Genomic DNA, 18,884 nt, shown 5'->3' with positions numbered 1-18,884 from the left:
TGTTTTTTTTAAAAAAGGGCTTCTGGATATCTTTAAAGAGAGATTTTCTGTAGGGTAAATCACATGCCAGCTAAAATGCAGAAGGCCAAGACTTCCTACTTCATTCTTTCAGTGGCTTAATGAGGAGGACTGAAGATCTGTTGCCCGTGATATTTTGGTATGAATGCTCAGTGACCTCTTATTTCCCGTTTGTCCTCTTCTCTCTCTATTTATTCCTCACCTGCTTTCAGAAAGCATATTCTTAGCTTAGTTTTCCTGGCTGAACATCCTGCTTTCTTTCACCTTAAAGCATACCCTGAAGGCACTGACGTTTCATCTGCTCTCCAGCGCCCGCAGTACCCCCTGGGGCTCTGCTTTGCACGTCAGTGTGCAGCGGGGGTGACCTTTCGCTATTGCCAAGGCTCATCTGTGGGCTGTGTGATTTCCTGTATAAAGATAATCAGTCTGCTTGCTTTAAAATGTGCCAATCTTCTTTCAGCTCTCCTGCTGCTGTTTTAGTTCTTTTGGTCTCCTTTTAACCTTGGCTTTCTTCCAGTCGCTTTTGGTCCTGATGATAGAAGAGCTTTAACGACAGGCGGTCTATGGGATGGCATCTCTGCCCTCATGGGAGATGAGCCAGCTTTGTGCTCTGGAAGTGAGGGAAGGTGTGCTTGCACCCGTTCGTTATTTTGTAGACACTGTTATTTCTTCACTTGATGAAATAATTCTGGTTTTATTTTCTGGTTGCCTGCTTAGCGATGCCACTGCTAACATGGATCCTAATTAAATACTACTTGTACTGCAGCGTAATTCTGAGTTGCTTTACAGATCTGCTAATTCCCAGCAAGAGGAGATGGTGAGCCCTAGTGTCAGGAGTTCTTACAGATGCAGAATCAAGCTACAATCGAGTCATGGTCATTGGTTGATCATGTTGGTTACGTTCTGCCCGTTTTCTTTGTGTTTAGTGCAGATTTAGTGTAATAAGCAGAAAAGGTTCAAGAGACTAGCAAGATGTGCAGCTGAGTCCTCTAAATGGAGGGGCACAGTGGTGGCAATGTATGGCTATCGTTTATGTTCTGATTGCTGATATTGCACCCAAACTTGATCTGCATTGCCACCAGACTGTGGCACGGATGAGTCAGGAGAACCCTTAACACTTATTTCCATAGATGTGAAACAATCAATGAGGTTTACTGAAAAATTGTTCAAGCTTGTCTAACACTAGTCTGTGTTGAATTCCTTTTCAGGAAATCTTCAGGCATTTATGTGCAATGATTTATGTTAATGCCTGTTAACAGTGACTAACAAATTAAAATTACATCCCTGGCATTTCTGTTTTTACTTTTCTTCAGGGTGGAGTATCGTTATTTTGAATTTTGTGCTCCATACAAATGGGGGGTGTGGAGGGGAGTTCTCTCCAGCAGTTGAGAGCGAGCCTGTTAACGGAGATGTAGGAGTTTTTATGTGTTACATCCCTTTCTTTTAAAGGCAGATGGTCAAGTTGTCCATGTGAATTCTCTAATATGCTGCATGCTCAATAGAGTGAACAAGGTGCCAGCCTGAATGTTTAGGTACTTTAAAATATACTTGTTCTGCTGTTGTAGGTACTTGCTAATAGATGGAACGTTGCAAATGGCACATTCTCATCACTTTTGCTTTTTATTTGTTTCTTCTACATCGTTTTTTTTCTGTATCCCTAATTAGTTCAGCACAAAGAGAAGAAGCAAGGTTGAATTTTACTCCTGTTACTTTTAAGAGACCCTTTCTGAAAGAGCCAAGGCATATTTACATTTGCTGAGGTTTCAGAAAGTTGCCATAAATACAGGTTTAATCACTGAACAGATCAAATTTTATTGTTTTTGAGAGATAAATGGTAATCCCATTGAGGTGAAATGCAATATTGTTTGGCTGCCCTGCAGTTGTACAATTCTTACTGGAGCTGTTTTCCCATCTTTACTGGGTTTTGATCTGGTATAACAGCAAAGCAGCAGTGATCTGCAAAAGAAATATTTCCCAAGGTGGAAAAGAGAGCTTGTATTTGCTAATTGCATGGTAAAATAGTCTATTTGGAAATGAAATCTTAAAATGTCGGTTTTCCTCCAAGGGAGACATTAACAGTAGTAAAGTGGGTGATGGGGGCTTGGCAAAGGGTGTTCCTGGGAGAGCTGCTTTGGAGCCCTTTTTGTGTGGTGCTGGGAGGCAGCCAGTCGTTCCAAGGTACCGCGATGTGCTCAAGCACACTGCTTGCAGCATCCTTTTGTGGAGCTTGTCGTGACAGAAGTGGTTGTGTTAAGTGACGGACCAGTGTGTCTTTTGTTGCGTATACCTGGGACTTGAAAGGTAAGAACTCATCAGGTGAGAAGCCCAGCACCCTTCACAAGAACCTTTTTCTTCCTCATGGGACGTGGGAAAACATTTCACCTATTGGTGGCAATAAAATGGCAGATTATTTGTGTGTCCCAACGTACAGAACAGGCGTGGTGGTGGTCTTCCTCTGTGGGAGCAGGTAAGCTGAACGCAGGGGTGTCTGTATTCTCTTTCCAGCTCTGTCCTTGACTTGCCGTATGACCTTGAGCCGAGTTCTTCACTCCTCAGCTCTGTCCACCTAGAGCAATAATTTCTGTCAAGTGCTGTGTGTGTAAACATGCTACTGCTGGGTACGTGAGGGCAGGCAATTAACAGACTGCTATTGAGATCCCCTTCATGAATGGAGGTATAACAGCACCGGTAACAGCATCTGTTACCAAAGAAACCTGTGTTTCTTTCGAAGACTTTACTTGTTTAAAATTTTGCCAAGTGATAAACATCCTGGCTGAATTTGTTGTGCTGCAGGTTGTTCCAGTTGCAAGTGGATTGATGTAGTGATCTATGTAGAAGTCCAACCCAAACGATTCAGCTCGTTTTAAGAAACTAGTTGGTGAACAGTTTGGTTTTCTTTTTTTTTTAAAAAAAAAAAAAAAAGCTTGTTTCATTCTGGGGTGTTTTTTGGCTTTTCTTTTGCTTTTACAGCTTTGTCTTTTGGTTGCAAATGAGCCCACAGTGAAGCTTGCCTTGGTGTTGAGGCATCATAACCTCTGCCCTCTGAATGAATGGGTTTTCTGGTGTCTAGTAAGAGAAGCTCAACTTTTCAATCAACGAGTGTATTTCACCTATGCACCTGCTTACATGAAACTTGGGGGAGATTGGTATCTTTGAGACTTTCAGCTCTCCCAAATGTGGCCAAAGTTAAGCTGATGAGCATAAAAAAATGACTGGGGAAGAATTCAGGGGGTAAAGGGGACATTCAGTCACAGTATGGATCCTATAATCCTTGCTTCCTTAAGAATCTAGCCTGAGTATTTTGGCATGCTGAAACATTTTGGCTTGCTTCAAGCATTGCCAGGCATTCTTATTCATACAGCTCTCAGGCCTCTTTGCTGGACTAGGAATTTGCTAGTGAGGTGCCTTGTGTCTGGGGCTTGGGGTGTTTTGGTTTTTTTTGCATTTCACAGAATCTTCAGAGTTGAAAGGGACCTCTAGAGATCATCTAGTCCAACTCCCCTGCTAGAGCAGGATTGCCTAAACCACATCCCTCAGGGCTGCATCCAGGTGGGTCTTGAAAATCTCCAGAGAAGGGGACTCCACAACCTCCCTGGGCAGCCTGTTCCAGTGCTCTGTCACCCTCACCGTAAAGAAAAAATTGAAAATTTTTTCCATTTTCCATTGAAAATTTGCTAAAACATAATGATGTTCTAAGTCTCAGTGCAAACTGCGTTTTTCAGTCTGACCTCGGCTTTTCCGAATCACATCTTCCGAACAGCTTGTTCTTACAAGCCGCACTTGGGTCTGTGCATGTGCGCCGTCTCGGAGAACGGCTGTGTGTGTGTCGGGGCATTTACAAGGCTGCTCTGGGCATGGGGGAGCCAGGAGCTCATGTCTCCGGCCCTCTGCGGGATGCAGGCAGCCACCTCTCTGTTCAAAGGCAGAGGAGCTGAGCTGGCCCTGCTGCAATAGGAACGGACTCTGGTGCCTCTGTTGTTTCAGAACTGAGGTTCAGAGCACCACAAGAGCTTTGCTCCCATCTGCGAGCAGCAAGTAGATGTGTGCCTGGGGCTCTGGAATTGCGCTCTGAAATTTTCCATGTATTTCCCTCCCACCTAAGCAGGTATGTCTGTGTTCAGCGTGAACACTGCTCCTTCTTCGTGTTATGGTGGACACAGCCAAGCTCCAACAGAGTGGTCAGTTTCCAGGCAGCAGAGTGTCTTTGTGGTACATCCCACTTTAACAAGGATAGAACAGTTTGTTGCAGAGTTGCAGGTTCCTCTGTGGTTTAGCTGGGCTTTGGATGAAGACCCCTGCACAAGCTGTAGGAGTGCATCCCCTCATCCCCATAATTGCAGACCCCAGCTCTGCAGCCCTTCTGGTTCAGCTGGAATCTGCTGGGACAGAACAGGATCTATGAGCATTCTCTCGCCCCACCCCAAGCAGTGCCCTGTTTGCGTGTTACGCTGCTTTTGCCAAGTGATCCTTACTCCCATATGCCTGCGAAGACTTGCATGAATGAGCTCACACTGCTTATGCTATTTTGATATAAACTTTGCTTTAATGTGTCAGACCCTACTGACACTTGATCATTCAGATGCATCTGTTCGGCTGCTGGTGTTAGGGCTCTGCGTGGGTCACTCACTGGGGAAGAAGCTCTTCTCTTTCAGGGGGAGGTCTCTGTGCCCAGAACTGGCAAGGAGCGCGCTGGATGGATGCAGCCAAAGGTGCTGGAAGAGACTTTGCTCTGAATTGCCTATTGATTCCTTCTTGCTGAATGATAGGGTTCTTCCTCAGTCTGGAGAAGGAGGTTGGTTGCAGTCCTGCCAAAGGAAGATGTTGGGGTTTTTTCTTTGGCTGCTTTTTCTTTGGCTTACTCTTTAATGAATTCCAGCATCTGTTTTCAAGGAGCTGAATATCTCAGTGTAGGCAGTTGTTGCAGGAACCTCCAGCAGAGCTGTAGGACCCTTGGTTCCAGGGTCACGATGTGAAGAAGGCTCTTGCATCACTGGAGCAGCAAGAGTGTGACCTTGGCCTGCCCCAGCCGACATCCCAGGCTGCACAGACTGTCCCATCTCACCTACATGACAACAAAACGAGCTGAGCCCCAAAGTGCAGCTGCATGGTGCATGGGCCAGCACATCCATCCAGGAAAAAAAGCCAACCATCCAGCCCTGTGATGGCAGTTTGTACCCTTCCATGGAGGCTGGAGTTCCCCCCAGCATAAAGATGAAGGCAACGCAGCATCGTGGAGAAATGGCCGTGCTCTGCTTCTTCCCGAGCTGTTGGTGCAATCTGTGCCCTCAGCTGCCTTTCATCTGAGAGGTCGAGGTTCTGCAGTTATAAATCTTTTAAGCATCTGCAGCGTGACTCACTTCTTTCCTCTGGCAGCCTCGGTGTTTAACCTGGTAAGAAAGATGGGACCACAAAGGAGGATTTATTGCCCTGTTCCAGCTTAGTGCTCCACTGTAGAAGGTTTTGGCGCGTGTAAGCAGGCAGGTGAAAGGAGTCACCCTGAAGAAGACAGCAATAGAAAAGGAGGTCTGGATGGAGATAGCCAGAGGTCAGTGTCGGTAACATGCTGAGCCAGGCCTGTCCCTCTCTGCTGTTATCGTTCTTCTAAAGATGAGGAGAGTGTGGGCATGGGCCTCCCTTAGGGTAAGAAGGGGCCACACGTCACCAGGTGTTCAATGGGGAGCTCAGCCTTCGCACCCAATGGCGGCAGCCACCTGGGGCCTGCAGGAGTTGGGCAGATGGGGCTCAGTGTGCCTTGGTTGGGCTTTAAGCAGTCCCTTCTCTGATCCTGCAGTCCAAATCGGCTGAGGCCAGGGAAATGCCTGGAGCAAGCTGTCCCCAGGGGCTGCATCTGCACTGGGATGCCGGGGTCCCATGGCTGGACACCGGTAGCTGGGAGGCTGCTGCAGAGGTGGGGGCAGCCCTGCCCCCCCTTGGGAGCTCCTCCCTTGCTGCACAGCAGCTCTGGTCCGTCTGTCCTTCAGGAAAGCGGAGTGTCCCCCTCCTGTAAGGGCTCTCACTCACCCTCAGTCCTGGGAGAGCATTTGTGGCGTTGGTCAAGCGCTTGCTGCTATCAGGGTAATTAAAGCTTGACACCTCAGATCCTATAAGATCACAGGGACAGAGCCCAGCAGAGGGGTTGTCAAAACCATAAGGTAATCTAAAATCCAGCCTGGTCCTTTTTGGTGCATCCTAAACGCCCAGGTCCTTTCCCCGCCTGCTGCCCCTCTACCATCTCTGGAGCCTAACATCATGAGACAGCACCAAAATGCTGCAGAGCTCCAGAAATGCAGGAAATGTCTGGAGCCGGCCCTTGCAAAGCAGCCGTTCTCCGTAACAGCGCCTCGTCCTCCTCCCAGCTCCTTTACCCTCCTCCACCACTGCAGCCCCTCCTCATTGGTATCGCCAAAGTATAATCCCAGCTTCGTTGCGAGCATCCAGCCAGCTGAGCAAGCAGGAATCCTGACAGAGACTTGTGCTGGGGATAAAGGACAGGTCAGGCTGCTCGTACTCAAGGGACAGAAACAAAGCGGCGCTGGAGGGTGTTTGACGTTCAGAATATATTACATTAGCTGCACAGTCACATCTGCCTCTTATTCCCCCCATGGTTTGGGAGAAATGCTGTGTGTTTGCATTTCCTATCTGACAGCTGAACCGAGAGATGTTTGGAGGTTGGATGCTCCTTGCTTTATGTGCCGCTGCCCTGGATTTAACCCTGCAGGTGCTGCCTCCAACCCCCAACACTCTACCTGGGCACCCCGAGTTGCTCTGCGCTGTTTCGCTGGGGGCTGCTGGTGGGATGCGCTGCCCCAGCCGTGCCCTGAGCCCCCTCCCCTGCCACTGAAAGGTGCCCCTTGCTTTGCCCTCCCCAGGGCTGTGTCACCCCATGGTGAGCAGCCTCGCCAGGGCATTGTCCCCAAGGCTATTGGTGCGGCAGGGTCAAGGGAGGTGGCCGTCCTGCTCCTGGCCTGCAGCGCTAGTGGAGAAGCCTGTGGCTGTCACACCGTGTCCCTGGGGCTCTGGGGCAGATTGCCATGAGACGGGCAGGAAGGGGAAGGCAATAGAAGAGTGTGCTGTGGGCAGGGTCACCCGGCGGGAAGCCTGCCCCTGCTCTTTCCGTGTCCTGCTGCCATCCCGTGTGAAAAGTAGGACTCAGGATTTTTGAATTTCTGGGCTCGAAAGTGCCATAAAACTTCAAAAGTCCCCTCATCCAGATGGTGATGATGTGCCCCTCTACAGGCACATCTCGGGCAGAGCGTGGGCATCTTCCAAATATAAGCCAGTGTGGGTCACGCTGGCTCTGTGGGCACCTTTGCTGGGTTTATCTGGGAGGTGAGTGCACCCTCACTTCTTCACCTGCTATGGTGTAAATTGCTTTGTCTTCACTTGTGAAGGCAAACAAAGAGGCTGTTTTTAACCCCTGAGCATGCAGGCAGGGCGGAGAAGAAATGGCAGGCAGCTTGGGACGGAACTGTCAGGGGTGTGATGCAAATCAAAGCCTCAGAGTCCAGTTTCTGGGCAAATGAGGGTGCCTTCAGCCATGGGAGACCATGTTCCCTCGGCCAGGCAGCCATGAACTCTTCTACAAAGCTGAGTCACTGCGACAGGGAGCTGGGGGTGAGCCCCAGATGTGCCCTGGTGCTGTCAGTGGGACCAGCTTTGCCTCGCAGCCCCAGCCGCAGAGTTTGGCAGCTGCACCCCAACACTGAGCTCTTTGCGGGGGACCGGAGGGGCTGCCAGGGACCGAACCAGCTCTGGGGCAGACACCGAGGTGTGTTCCCGGGACGAAGCAGCAGAAAAGACGACACAACAGCTTGGTTTGATCCACATAACTTATTTCTTTCTTTTTAATTATTAACTTGTGCCTTACAATAGAAGAGGAAAGAGTGCGAGCAAACGATTTGCTGGTTCCAGGAACTACTCTGGCACCACCGCGAGGGCAGTAAGGTCTCGTGATGACACCCTTGCCAGGGCCCTGACACGCAACACACGCACACACAGAGTCTCCGGCTCTTGCAGAAGCGATTGCTGGCAATTTTAAGGCATTGAAGGAAACCTATGGTTGTTAATCCTATATCAAATTTGGCACGTGTTGGAACAGTTAGAGCGGAGACGAGGATGCTTTGCAGGCTGGTGTTCGGGAGTCCTGTGGCTTCCCAGCGCTGGCTGGGACACAATGCAAACGTGAGCGTGGGGTTTTTTTCATGTGACGAATGTGCAGCCGAACAAGGGGCCCTGCAGACCCCATCACTTTGGAGCCAGTGACACCAGACAAGGTTCTGTGCCCCACGGCGTGGTGGTGCCTTCAGTTCTGATGCAGCGGTTCCCTGCCCTGCGCTTGCTGCTAGCAAACCCCCCCACGCCTGCCTGGGCTAACGCTGCTGCTGAAACCAGGCAAGAGTTGTCAGGACAGAAAAAAAAAAGAACATTCCTTGTAATTTAAAACCTAAGTGGTTCATAGACCAGACGTCAGGTGTGATTACAGTCCAGTATGGCTATTTCTGTGCTTCTGGGAGTAAAAGTGGATGGCTACATCTTGAGAAACGGGCAAGAGTTTAGCTATATGTGGATTTGGGTAGTAGATGAAAGTCTGTATCCTTGAAACTAGTTATAGCTGAATTGTTTCCCTCCTCCCCCCTCCCCAGCAAAGCCGGCTGAGCAGCAGTCCCAGCCAGCCCGCCCTCGCCTGCCGAGGGAGGGAGGGGTGGTGGGTGCTACGAGCCCACTGTGCCACCACGACGACGACGACGACCAACATGCACCTATCTACCCGCCCGCGCCTCGCCCCATTTAAAAGGGAGCAATGTGCCAAGCTCGGCCTCTGCACGGCCGGACCCGCGAGGAAGCCGTCCCCAGGTCAGTGTCCCTGGGGGGTTATGTGTTTCTAAGGGGGGGCTTCCCGCGAGCCCAGCGTGGCTTCGTGCCCAGAGGAGCAATTTAAAGGCCGAGTGGAGACTGTTCCCCCTCAAATGCAAAATGGACGGGGTCCTGACGGTTACATTTTTGCATTCCCAAGGATTCCTTCATGCAGGTTCAATCTCCCTCTTTTCTTGGCAGAGGTTATGGTCCCCTCAATCACCTCAGCCCGGCTGGTTGATATTTTAGAGGTCACTGTAATAACCTCTCCTTGCTCTTCCTCCCTGAAGGACAGAGTAGAGGAACTAAAGCCTCTTGGCTGGAAGGAGTAAGTGGGGTTGGGGAGGGGATTGGGAGCTGAAAGGCCGACGCTTCCTGTGTTGAAGAGAGTCTCCTCTCCCTCCAGCAGCTTCCTGCAAGCACATCACAAGGGAAGAGGTTAGTCTGGGGACATCTCACGTGAGACATCTGCAAAGCCTGAGGGCGTGCTGTGACCCGCGAGCAAGCCCGAGCGCTCCAGGCCATCCCCCAGCCTGCAGTGGACACAGGCTCAGGTCACGCCACACCATGAAACTGCTTCAAAAATCATATGCCTTAGTCAATCATTTTTGAAGCATTTGCAGTATGGGATGGGATACATGAGACCAGCTCCCTCCTCTCCCTCCAGAAATTCCAGGAAAATAAAGCGTCGAACCAGAGAGGGGACTCCTTTTGCGTCTACCTTGACTTTGCAAGAGAGACAAGTTTCCAACTCTAACTGTCCCCCATTAAAAGGCACTGCTGCTGGGGTGGCTGGGGACACAGATCACGGCTGCTAGATCGAGGCATGACATGGAGCTGTGGCTGCTCCCCAGGCAGGAGCATGGCAGGCACAGGCAGGGGAGAGGAGCAACACCGTCATGTTTACCCAGATATTTTCCAAGCCCTTGAAAAATATCCCAGCCTGCTGGGCTCAGGGGATTGGGCTTGGGAGGTGGCCAGGCAGAGCAGGGTCAGGGCAGCCTTACCTGTAGGCAGCTATCTCAATATCAAGTGCCATCTTGACATTAAGCAGGTCTTGGTACTCCCTCAAGTGTCGAGCCATCTCGTTTTTGGTGTTTCGCAGGTCATCCTCCAGCTGCCCAATGGTGTCCTGCAAAGGCAAAGGTGCTCAGTGCCACATTTCGGAGCAGGGACCTCTCCTGTGGGTCTTCTGCTCTGCCCATTACGGAGCCAGGGAAGCTGCAACGGGCAGTTGGTTCATAATGACACTTCCCACCAGGAGCCTGGGATTGTGAAATCTCACGCTAACAGGGATGGAGAAGCTGGCAGAGCACCGGGCATGGAGTGCGAGTGTGTGGAGGAGGGAGGCTTTAAACATTGATGGATTTATATAGTTTTCTGTCTGCAGTGGAGTCTGTGGGGGGGCAAATAGCGCATGGTGGGGACCCCCCGGTCCCATGGGGGACAAGGCAGGCTGCTGCAGAGGGAAGGGAAGAGTTGCGGGGGGGGCACAGGAAGTTTTGGGCTTAAACATCGTCAAAACAGGGGCTGAGGCTCAGCGGGACAAGGGAGAGCACCCGGCACTGCAGCAGCACAGGGCTGGAGCGGGTGCCTGGAGAAGGGCTGCAGTCTGTACCTGGGGGGCTTCAGAAGAGTTGGGACGCAGGTCCGGCGTGGTGGAAGGAGCATTGGTGCTGCCAGGGCACGAGGGAGGAAGTGGCTCCAGGAAGGCTGACACCTTCCCCGGAAGATGCCTCAGAGCCCCAGACTGTGGGGCTCTGAACACAGGGATTTGGGGGGGGTTACAGAGTCAGGGCGCTGTGCAGTGACAGCCGGGGTGCTCAGCTGGGTGACGACACCCTTCTAGCATCTTTCCCATCAGCTTCACCCTGCCATGGCTGCTACATCCAGTTCTGACAGCGATGTGGAGGAGTCTGAAGCCAGATCTCCTTGCTAACAAAGGGAACTAATCTTTTTTCTACAAAGGGAACTAATCTTTTTTCTATTTTTTTTGCAGCCCGGTTTTCTCCCGCATGCATCCAGGTATCCAAGCAGCAGCCTGAAAGCCGTGAAACCCGCTCCTATAGGGATCTTCCCAATCAGATGGTTTCCCGCTGCCAGCCACCCCGCTGTGCCACCAGAGGAGCGTGATTTGGAGCAGGAATGAGTAAGCAGTTTGCATTTACGTGACAGTGCAGCCCTGCCTGCAAAGCCCTGCAATGGCCATTGTCAACGCCTGCTTTCCCGTACCCACTCCTGCAGCCAGGCCTTTGCCAGTGCTTCCGGATTCTCTGTTCCAGCAAATGAGCTTTGTCCCACTGCACCATCCCCATCCCGTCCCCTCCTTTGTGTCCTGCATCACCTCCCCCATATGCGTAGTGCAGAGACAGCCACGAGTCGCGGAGCTGCCCAAGGAGCAGGGAGCTGCGGTGAATCTGACACAATGGGCCCAGCCTGAGCAGAGACCCTTGGAGAAGCAGTGCCAGCTCATCCCGCATGCGGCATGGGGCATCTCACGGTCAAGTTAGCTGGACATATCCCACCCCATGGGACATTTACGGGCCATCCTTGGGGTCTCTGCCTTGACCCATGCTGCCCTGACCATCTCCCTCAGCAAAACAGCTTCATGGAGCTGTGCCTCTGAGGTGGGACTGGGCAATGGGAAGGGGTTCAGGGAGACCACTGGGGCACCAACTGAAAAGCCCCAGGACACCCATGGATGCCACTGCAGTGCAGATGAAAATCCCTGCTCCGATGCAGCCAGACTACTGCTGCTGCACTGAGCCATGACAGGAGGGAGGGACTTGGGGTGACCTAATCCTGGGACAGCCCCACTCTTGCCATTCAGACCCTCCATGCCTACAGCCCCCTTCCTTTTGCCTGCAGCCTGCATGAAAAAAAACGCTCTTTAAAAATGGGTTATCCTTGTTACCTTGACTGTTCCTCTCTTCTACACCCCAGCTCTACCAGCTGATTGAATAAAACCCCCTCCCCACACCATTGCAAACTTGTCCCCTAACAGAAAGCTCTCACATACTGGTTCAGATTTGACTGGATAGCCTATAAAAAGACATGTCGCTGCTTTAGCAGTCTATAGGAACATTTTAAAAGCTCAAACAATAGGAATGTTCTCTTTTAAGACAGACTTCCATCCTTTTCCACTGGTTGCAGCCACAGAAATTATTTAGCTGCTACACAGGCACATTGTTCAAAAGATGCCTAAGTATCACCACGCTTAAAGCAGATCCTGAGCGTCACGCAGTAAAAAGCTGCTGTGCTGTAGCTAAAGCAATTTCAATTATGGTGCCGTTTAATCTAGTTGCATTTTTTTTCCCCCCAATTGAAAGATTGTTCCCGCAATCCCTCTTCACATGGCATCACAACTATTTAAGAAGATTACTGTGTGTAATCCTTTCACCCACTACAGAAAATATTGTATATTGCCTATTTCCATAATATTTGTCAAAGAAGACCTCAACTATTCAGGGAGGTTACAAACAGCTTAGAGCTACAGTCACAAATTCTAAAGAGCCTGGCAAAATTTGGCCTTGAAAATGACTAGGCATTACTTGGGTGTGAAATAACAACGTCCTTCAGGTATGATGTAAGGCAGTTGTTTCAGCATTTAGAAGGAAACGGCTTGATTTAGAAACCACAGATCATTTAATAGCCATGTAATAGAACAATCTCAGTTCTCCTTTTGTCATAATTCATGAATGTTTCCCTGTAGCAAGAAAATGTGGTAATACTGTGGTAATGGAATAAGAGATATGGAGTGCTCAATGACTGCCCCACGTGAGTCTTTCCACAGACAGAGAAGATGCTGGAATCTGGCTGCAAATTCAGCCTTAACGTTTGCACAGCTCCAGTTTCTGCGGTGGAGGTGCCAAGAGCCAGGCCATGGGGCTAGGCGCCAAGCCTGGGCAGACAGTTTCGAGGAATTACCCGCAACGATGGGTGATGGGGAATGTGTGGGCAATTTTGGAGCTCATTCTTGAGGGATGGGATGGGGCGATGCCCCAAAAAGCTCTGCCAGGTGCAGGGATGTCCCCTGTGGAAAGGAGGGGGTGTTGGAGGGAGTATCCTGACCCTGCTTGTCCCCCCAAAACCTGCCCTATGGATGGAGTGTGAAGGCAGCAGGCAATGCCCTGGTGAGGTGGGATCTGTTGTGCAGGGTGGAGAGGCCTGATGCCAGGGTGGGAGGAAGGCCGCAGGGATGCCCAGCACTGCGCAGTGCTGCGGGGGCACTGCCCCTGCGTGGGTGGGCACTGCACAAGGCAGAGGGGTTGGTGCTGCATAGTGCTGGTGCCTGGAGGGTGGGGGGTGTTGCATGCAGTGCAGCACAGCTCGGGATGTGGGTGCTGCACGGTGCGGGGGGGGCACCGCAGTGTCCAGCGCTGCGCGGTACTGCGGGGGGGGGGGGGGGGGGGGCTGCTGCAGAGGATGGAGCTGCGCTGCAGGGTTTTTCATGCAGTGGAGACGCTCAGCGCTGCACAGGACCGGGGGCGGGGTGTGCCGGGTCGGAGGTGCCGGTGCGGTACGGCGGGGAGCCGCCGGAGGGGCTGCGTGGGGTGAAGACGCCCGGTGCTACACACTGTGCGGGGGAAGGCTGCTGGGATGGAGGTGCCGAGCGCCGGGGCAGATTGCACGGGAGGAGGATGCTCGGTGCCGGCGACCCTCCGCGGGGAAGGGACGGTTACCGGTCCCGGCGCCGCCCGGCTCACCTGCAGGCCGGCGGCCTCGGCGCTGTGCCGCTCCTCCAGCTCCTGCAGCTGCCTCTCCAGGGACTGATGGGCGCCGCGCAGGCTCTCCATCTCCGCCAGCCGGGCCTGCAGCTGCCGGCGGCACTCGCCGGCCTCCCGGCGGCTTGCGCGGACGGCCTCCTGGCTGCGGGCCGCCCGTTCGTGGAGGCGGGCGCAGCGGGCGCGATACCAGTCCTCGGCCGCCTGCAGGTTGCGGGCCGCCAGCGCCTCGTACTGGGCGCGGAGCTCCCGCAACGCCGCCGCCAGGTCGGGGCGCCCCGCGGGGGCCGGGGCCGGGGGAGCGGCGGCGCGGAGCGCGGCCCCCAGCTGCGCCAGCTGTTCGGCGTGGGCGCTGCGCAGCGCCGCGAGCTCCTCCCGCAGCGCCGCCGCCCGCCGCTCCAGGTCGGCCCGGGCGCGGGCGGCCCCCTCGGCCGCTTGCTGCCGGGACCGCAGCGCCTGCTCCGCCTCGGCCCGGCCCCGCGCCTCCTCCTCGCAGCGCGCCCGCAGACGCTGCGTCTCCTCGGCCAGGCGCGCCCGCTCCAGCGCCGCCTGCGCCCGTTCTCCGTGCGCCTCTTCCAGGCGGGCGCGCAGGGCCCGCAGCTCCCCGCCCAGCAGCTGGCCCAGTCGGCGCGGCTCGGCCGAGCGCTGCCGCAGCGCCGCCAGCTCCGCCGCCAGCCCCCGGTTCCGCTCCTCCAGCGCCCGCACCCGCTCGATGTAGCCGGCGAAGCGCTCGTTGAGGCCCTGCAGCTGCTCCTTCTCGCTGGCCCGCCCCGGCCCCGGCTCCGCGCCCGGGCGCGCCCAACGCCCCGCCGCCCCCTCGGAGCGCCGCGGGGTCTCGGCGAAGAGGTGGCGGTAGGAGGCGGCCAGCGCCGCCGGCTCCGCGCTGTAGCTCATGGCGGCGGAGCGGGAGCGGCGGTGGCGGCGGCGGCGCTTATGTACCGCAGGGAGGGGCGCGGGGCGGGGCGCTGCGGCGGGGAGGGGACGCGGTGCGGTGCGCGGTGCGGTGCGCGGTGCGGTGCAGTGCGCGGTGCGGTGCGCGGGAGATGCGCGGTGCGCGGAGCGTCCTCGGGGCCGCGGCGGTAGGAGGCGGCGGGAGCTGTCCGTGCGCCGCAGTGCTGAAGGGCTGTGGCGGCGGGCGGGACACGGGGCGGGACAGACGGATAAGGATGGACGGACACACGGACACAGCTCACAAACATACACGGACAGACGGACAAGGTCACACACGCACAACGAGACAGACGGAGGCGCAGGCACTCGCGGAAAGGGACAGGCACGTTCACAGTAAGACGCACGCACACGTGCTCAGAGCCAGACAGACAAAGGGACAAGCAGACATACAGAGACACACGCAGATGCACACGCAGATGCACAGGCAAGGAGAGGCAGAAACACAGAAGGGAGCAGACAGAAAGGGGCCAAGTGGAGAGACAGAGTCAGGCAGACACACAGACACAAACACGCACCCCCAAATCACTCCTGCTGGGCTATCCCTGTCTGTCCCTGCTGATGCTCTAGGCAACCCGTGCTGCACACCTGGGCTGAAGTTATCCTGGGGGGCTGGTCCCAGCCCCTCTCCTCCAGTTGGGACTGTGTTGCCTATGGCAGCGTGGTGTCTCCGCAGGATGGGGCCGTGGGTAGTTGAGGTGCAGGGGGGCTGCAGAGGTGTGGACATGCCTGGAGGAGGGGGTGCCCAGGACAGAGACTCATCACCGGTCCAGCCATGCTGCTGGGGACAGACGGGGGAGGATTTTCCCTCCAGGTTGTTTGCCAGGAACGGAAAGAGCCACTTCAGCTTCTGTCCTGTCCATGCAAGCGGGCTGTGCCTTTCCAGTGGCAGGGTTTTGCTGGGAGTACCCAGGGCTGCACAGCTGACAAGAAGGGGGACACCCCCGCACACACCTCCAGGCCAAGCGCCCTGCCCAGGAACATGGCACCCCAGGGCAGAACCTGCCAAGAGACGAGTGGGAAGTGTCTGATCTCTGGGAGCAGCAGCACAAAATGTAGCTCTGAGATGGAAAAACAGCTTAAAATAGCTGTGATCCAGGTGTGAGGAACGTGGTGAAATGTGTAACTGGATCCTGTGTCCTGCTGTACGTCTCTGTGCCACTAAGCTCTGTACTGATGCCCAGTTCCTCTACTCCACTTGTCCCCTTTTCTCCTCACAGGTGACCAGGGGACAGGATGAGGGAGGTCCGGCAGGGAGGACAAGCAAGCCAGAGAGAGAATCATGACTTCCAAAAGAGCTGTTGCTGTTTAAAGGGACCAGCCAAATGGGGAGAGATGATGCTGTGATTCACATCTCCTTTGGATCAGGAATTGCTCATAACAGTGGCTATGGAGGAGGCCGTGCAAAGCATGGAAGCAACCCTGGCTGGAGTGCACAGGAGCCCACGTCCCTGCAGCCATGGTTAGAAGGGCACTGCCTGGGACAGAAACCCCATGGGGAAATCACCCCCTGCGAGGTGAGCCCAGCACAAGGCAGAGCATGGCCCCACTGAGGGAACAGGCTGGCCCTAGGTGTGCAGTCTGGGATTGGTGACAGATCAACACGCACCTGTATATACCCCACCTTAGTCATAGAATCATAGAATCATAAAATACCAGATTGGAAGGGATCATCTGGTCTGAACTTGTCAAAAGCGCAGCCCAGACAAGGTGGCCCAGCACCCTGTCCGACTGAATCTTAAGTGACCAATGTTGGTGAATCCACCACTTCCCCGGGGAGATTAATCCAATGGCTGATTGTTCTCTTTGTGAAAAATTTTCCTCTTGTGTTCAATCGGAATGTCCCCAGGAGTAACTTGTACCCACTACCCCTCACTTTTATAGTCCAGTGTACCTGTCCCGTAGGGCACAGGAGGAATGAGGAGTGTCAGTCAGTGGAGGAAAAGAGACAGGAGCTCTGCACACACTTGGGTGAGAGACCTGGCTTGTGCATTGTTTTTCCAGGACTTAAATCTGCTCACAGGTAGTTTGCCTGGAAGGAATCCATTTTCCTGAAGCCCATTTTGGGTCAGTGATGGTGAGGCTACAACACTTGGATTGTCTGAGTAGCTTATGTTTTGGTGGCAGAGCAGGCCAGGCAGACAGCCTCAGCCCACGCTGGGGCTGCCAGCCATCCTGGCCCTGGAGCACGACGCCTGGCCCAGGCTGTCTGGCTTACACTGCTAATGCAGAAATCTTCTCCTTCATCTGTTTTTTATTTCAGGTCTTTCCCGTCCTCACACACAAGTGCATCTTACCACTTCCTCGACATCTGTTGCTTTGCATTGCAGTATCCTAAGTCAGGTTTCTGCTCCTGGCAATAACTGATGAGATAACTGAGAAGTCACCAGCTCTGCCTAGTTATGTATGTGGCATCGTTTTAATGACTTTGCTCTGATGTGTATTACTGATGGTGAAGATGGTTGTGGTTCTCTTTTGTCTTGGAAGAGTGGAGTGCAGCCTATCCTGGCCTCCCCACTCGTGCTGTTTTAGCACTGCCATGCATATGTAGTCTAACAGCGGAGTTAGGAGTGTCACAGTCTCCTCCAGCAGAAGAAATACAAGGGTCTCTGCAGGGACTTCTGACATCCATGGGTAAAGACCCTGGGACTAAATCCCTTTGCCTCCCAATGGGTTGAGTTGTTCTGGAGCCTTTCTACACAGAGGGAAGGAGACTCTGGGACCTGAGCCAGTTGCTGGTGTGACTGCTGGGACCCTGTAGCTGAATGAGCACAAGGAGTTGGAGCCAATAAATACTAGTAAGTGCCATTATTGTTCTATACTGCAGAACAAGGATGTGGCTCCAGATCACTTGGAAGGCTGCTTCTTTCAGAGGAGCAATGGGTGGCCGAGACCTTGGGATCCACCTCAGCGTGAGCTGTCAGCTCTGGGGGCGCACCCATATTCCAGGCAACTGCAGCAGGACCCCCATCCCAGGTGGTTGGCACCCAAATGCAACTTCCTTGCAAGTCCCTTGAGCCCCTGACCCAGCTCTCGGGGACTGACTTGGCCGACAAACCTGTACAGCCCTGCCAGTGAGAGGGAGAGCTGCAGTGTGGCTACTTCCTGGAGAAGAAGTCATGTCGCATCAGCCTGGAAGGAAGTCCTTGAATGACTCAGACCTAAATTCCCTAAATTCCCTTCCCCTTCCACTTCTCCTTTTCCTCTTGCCAGAAGCTGGAGACAAGCTGAACACCAGTGTGTCAGACCTGAAAGGAGATGGCAAGCTGGAAGTGGGCACAAACTGGGCTGTGTTCAGCCTCAAGAAGCCTTGATACCTGAGTAATAAATGGAGCTCTGTTGGGACACACACACACGGCCACAGGGGAATCTATCAGTCCAGAAAACAGGCAGAAAACCAAAGAAAAACAGTTCCATAGCTAAGAATTGCACTACTGAAACCCAATGGGTTGCCAAGGACCTTTCCATACCTCCCAGTTCCTTCGAAAATCAATGCCTGTGAGACAGCAGGAGGAGCCCTTAGAACTCCGTGATCCACTCCGCACAGCAGCCGCCTGCTGATGTGGCTCGTTAAACAATTTATCTCCCAAGCTGTAATCTGCCTGGGCTTGTGATTCAGAGGAAAAATCCATCCTCTGAGCTGTGCACACACAGCAATGGGACACCCACCTTCTGGCTGGTTTCCAGCACAGTCCATTAAACTAATGCGCTGGGCAGGTGTTTCACCTCCCGGCTTCACCGTGGCATCTGCCTGAGATGGGAAATGCTTCCTGGTGCTGAGAAAAAGGCAGATCCAAGTGTGTCCTGGGAGGCTGCTGCCAGATCTCCTGCAGCACAGGCGAGTCTGACCCCCTGCGGGAGGGAGAGCTCTGTGGGTAAGCGCAGCAAAATCAGGGAGAAAACGTATATGTTATAAACACATATAAAAGAAAGAAGGATGTATCCACTGAACTGTGCACACAAAAAACCACTAATAAAAATAGGAAAATAGCTGTACTGAGTCCCCCTAACTCAGCAGTTTGTTTCTGACAGGGGCAGATTTATGCTTCCCTGGAATAATTGTCTGGTTCTGGCTGTCTGTGGCTCTGGGGCTTGCCGGGCAGCAGTCACATCCCTGTGTTTGCTGGCCCTTATCTAATCAGTGCAAGTTCATGTCCTGGATGCCACCGGGCTCTGTAATCCACAGTTTGATAATGCGCCGGCCGTATCATCTTTCTTTGTACTTTAGAGTTGCTGCCAGCTAATTTTATTCCGTGTTCCTGGCTTGTGGGACACGGTGGAAGAGCTGGGACATGGTTCCTTCCCACCTACCTCCCTGGGCAGGATTTTGCAGACCTCTGC

General features: G+C 53.6%; 1 protein-coding gene across 1 annotated transcript; it reads right to left on the bottom strand.

Moving 5' to 3' along the window:
* Positions 1 to 7,829: 7,829 nt before the first annotated feature.
* INA (internexin neuronal intermediate filament protein alpha) lies at positions 7,830 to 14,515 on the bottom strand. Its single transcript, XM_054206159.1, has 3 exons — positions 13,578 to 14,515; positions 9,879 to 10,003; positions 7,830 to 9,284 (listed from the first exon to the last, which is right to left on the bottom strand). The coding sequence occupies exons 1-3, from the start codon at positions 14,487 to 14,489 to the stop codon at positions 9,011 to 9,013; spliced, it is 1,311 nt and encodes a 436-aa protein (XP_054062134.1). The 5' UTR covers positions 14,490 to 14,515; the 3' UTR covers positions 7,830 to 9,010.
* Positions 14,516 to 18,884: the final 4,369 nt, after the last annotated feature.

The sequence above is a fragment of the Rissa tridactyla genome, chromosome 6, assembly GCF_028500815.1.
Source record: "Rissa tridactyla isolate bRisTri1 chromosome 6, bRisTri1.patW.cur.20221130, whole genome shotgun sequence".
In the NCBI taxonomy this organism is placed as follows: Eukaryota; Metazoa; Chordata; class Aves; order Charadriiformes; family Laridae; genus Rissa; species Rissa tridactyla.
Note: the sequence above shows the minus strand (reverse complement) of the source record. Positions and strands in the feature narration are given on the sequence as shown.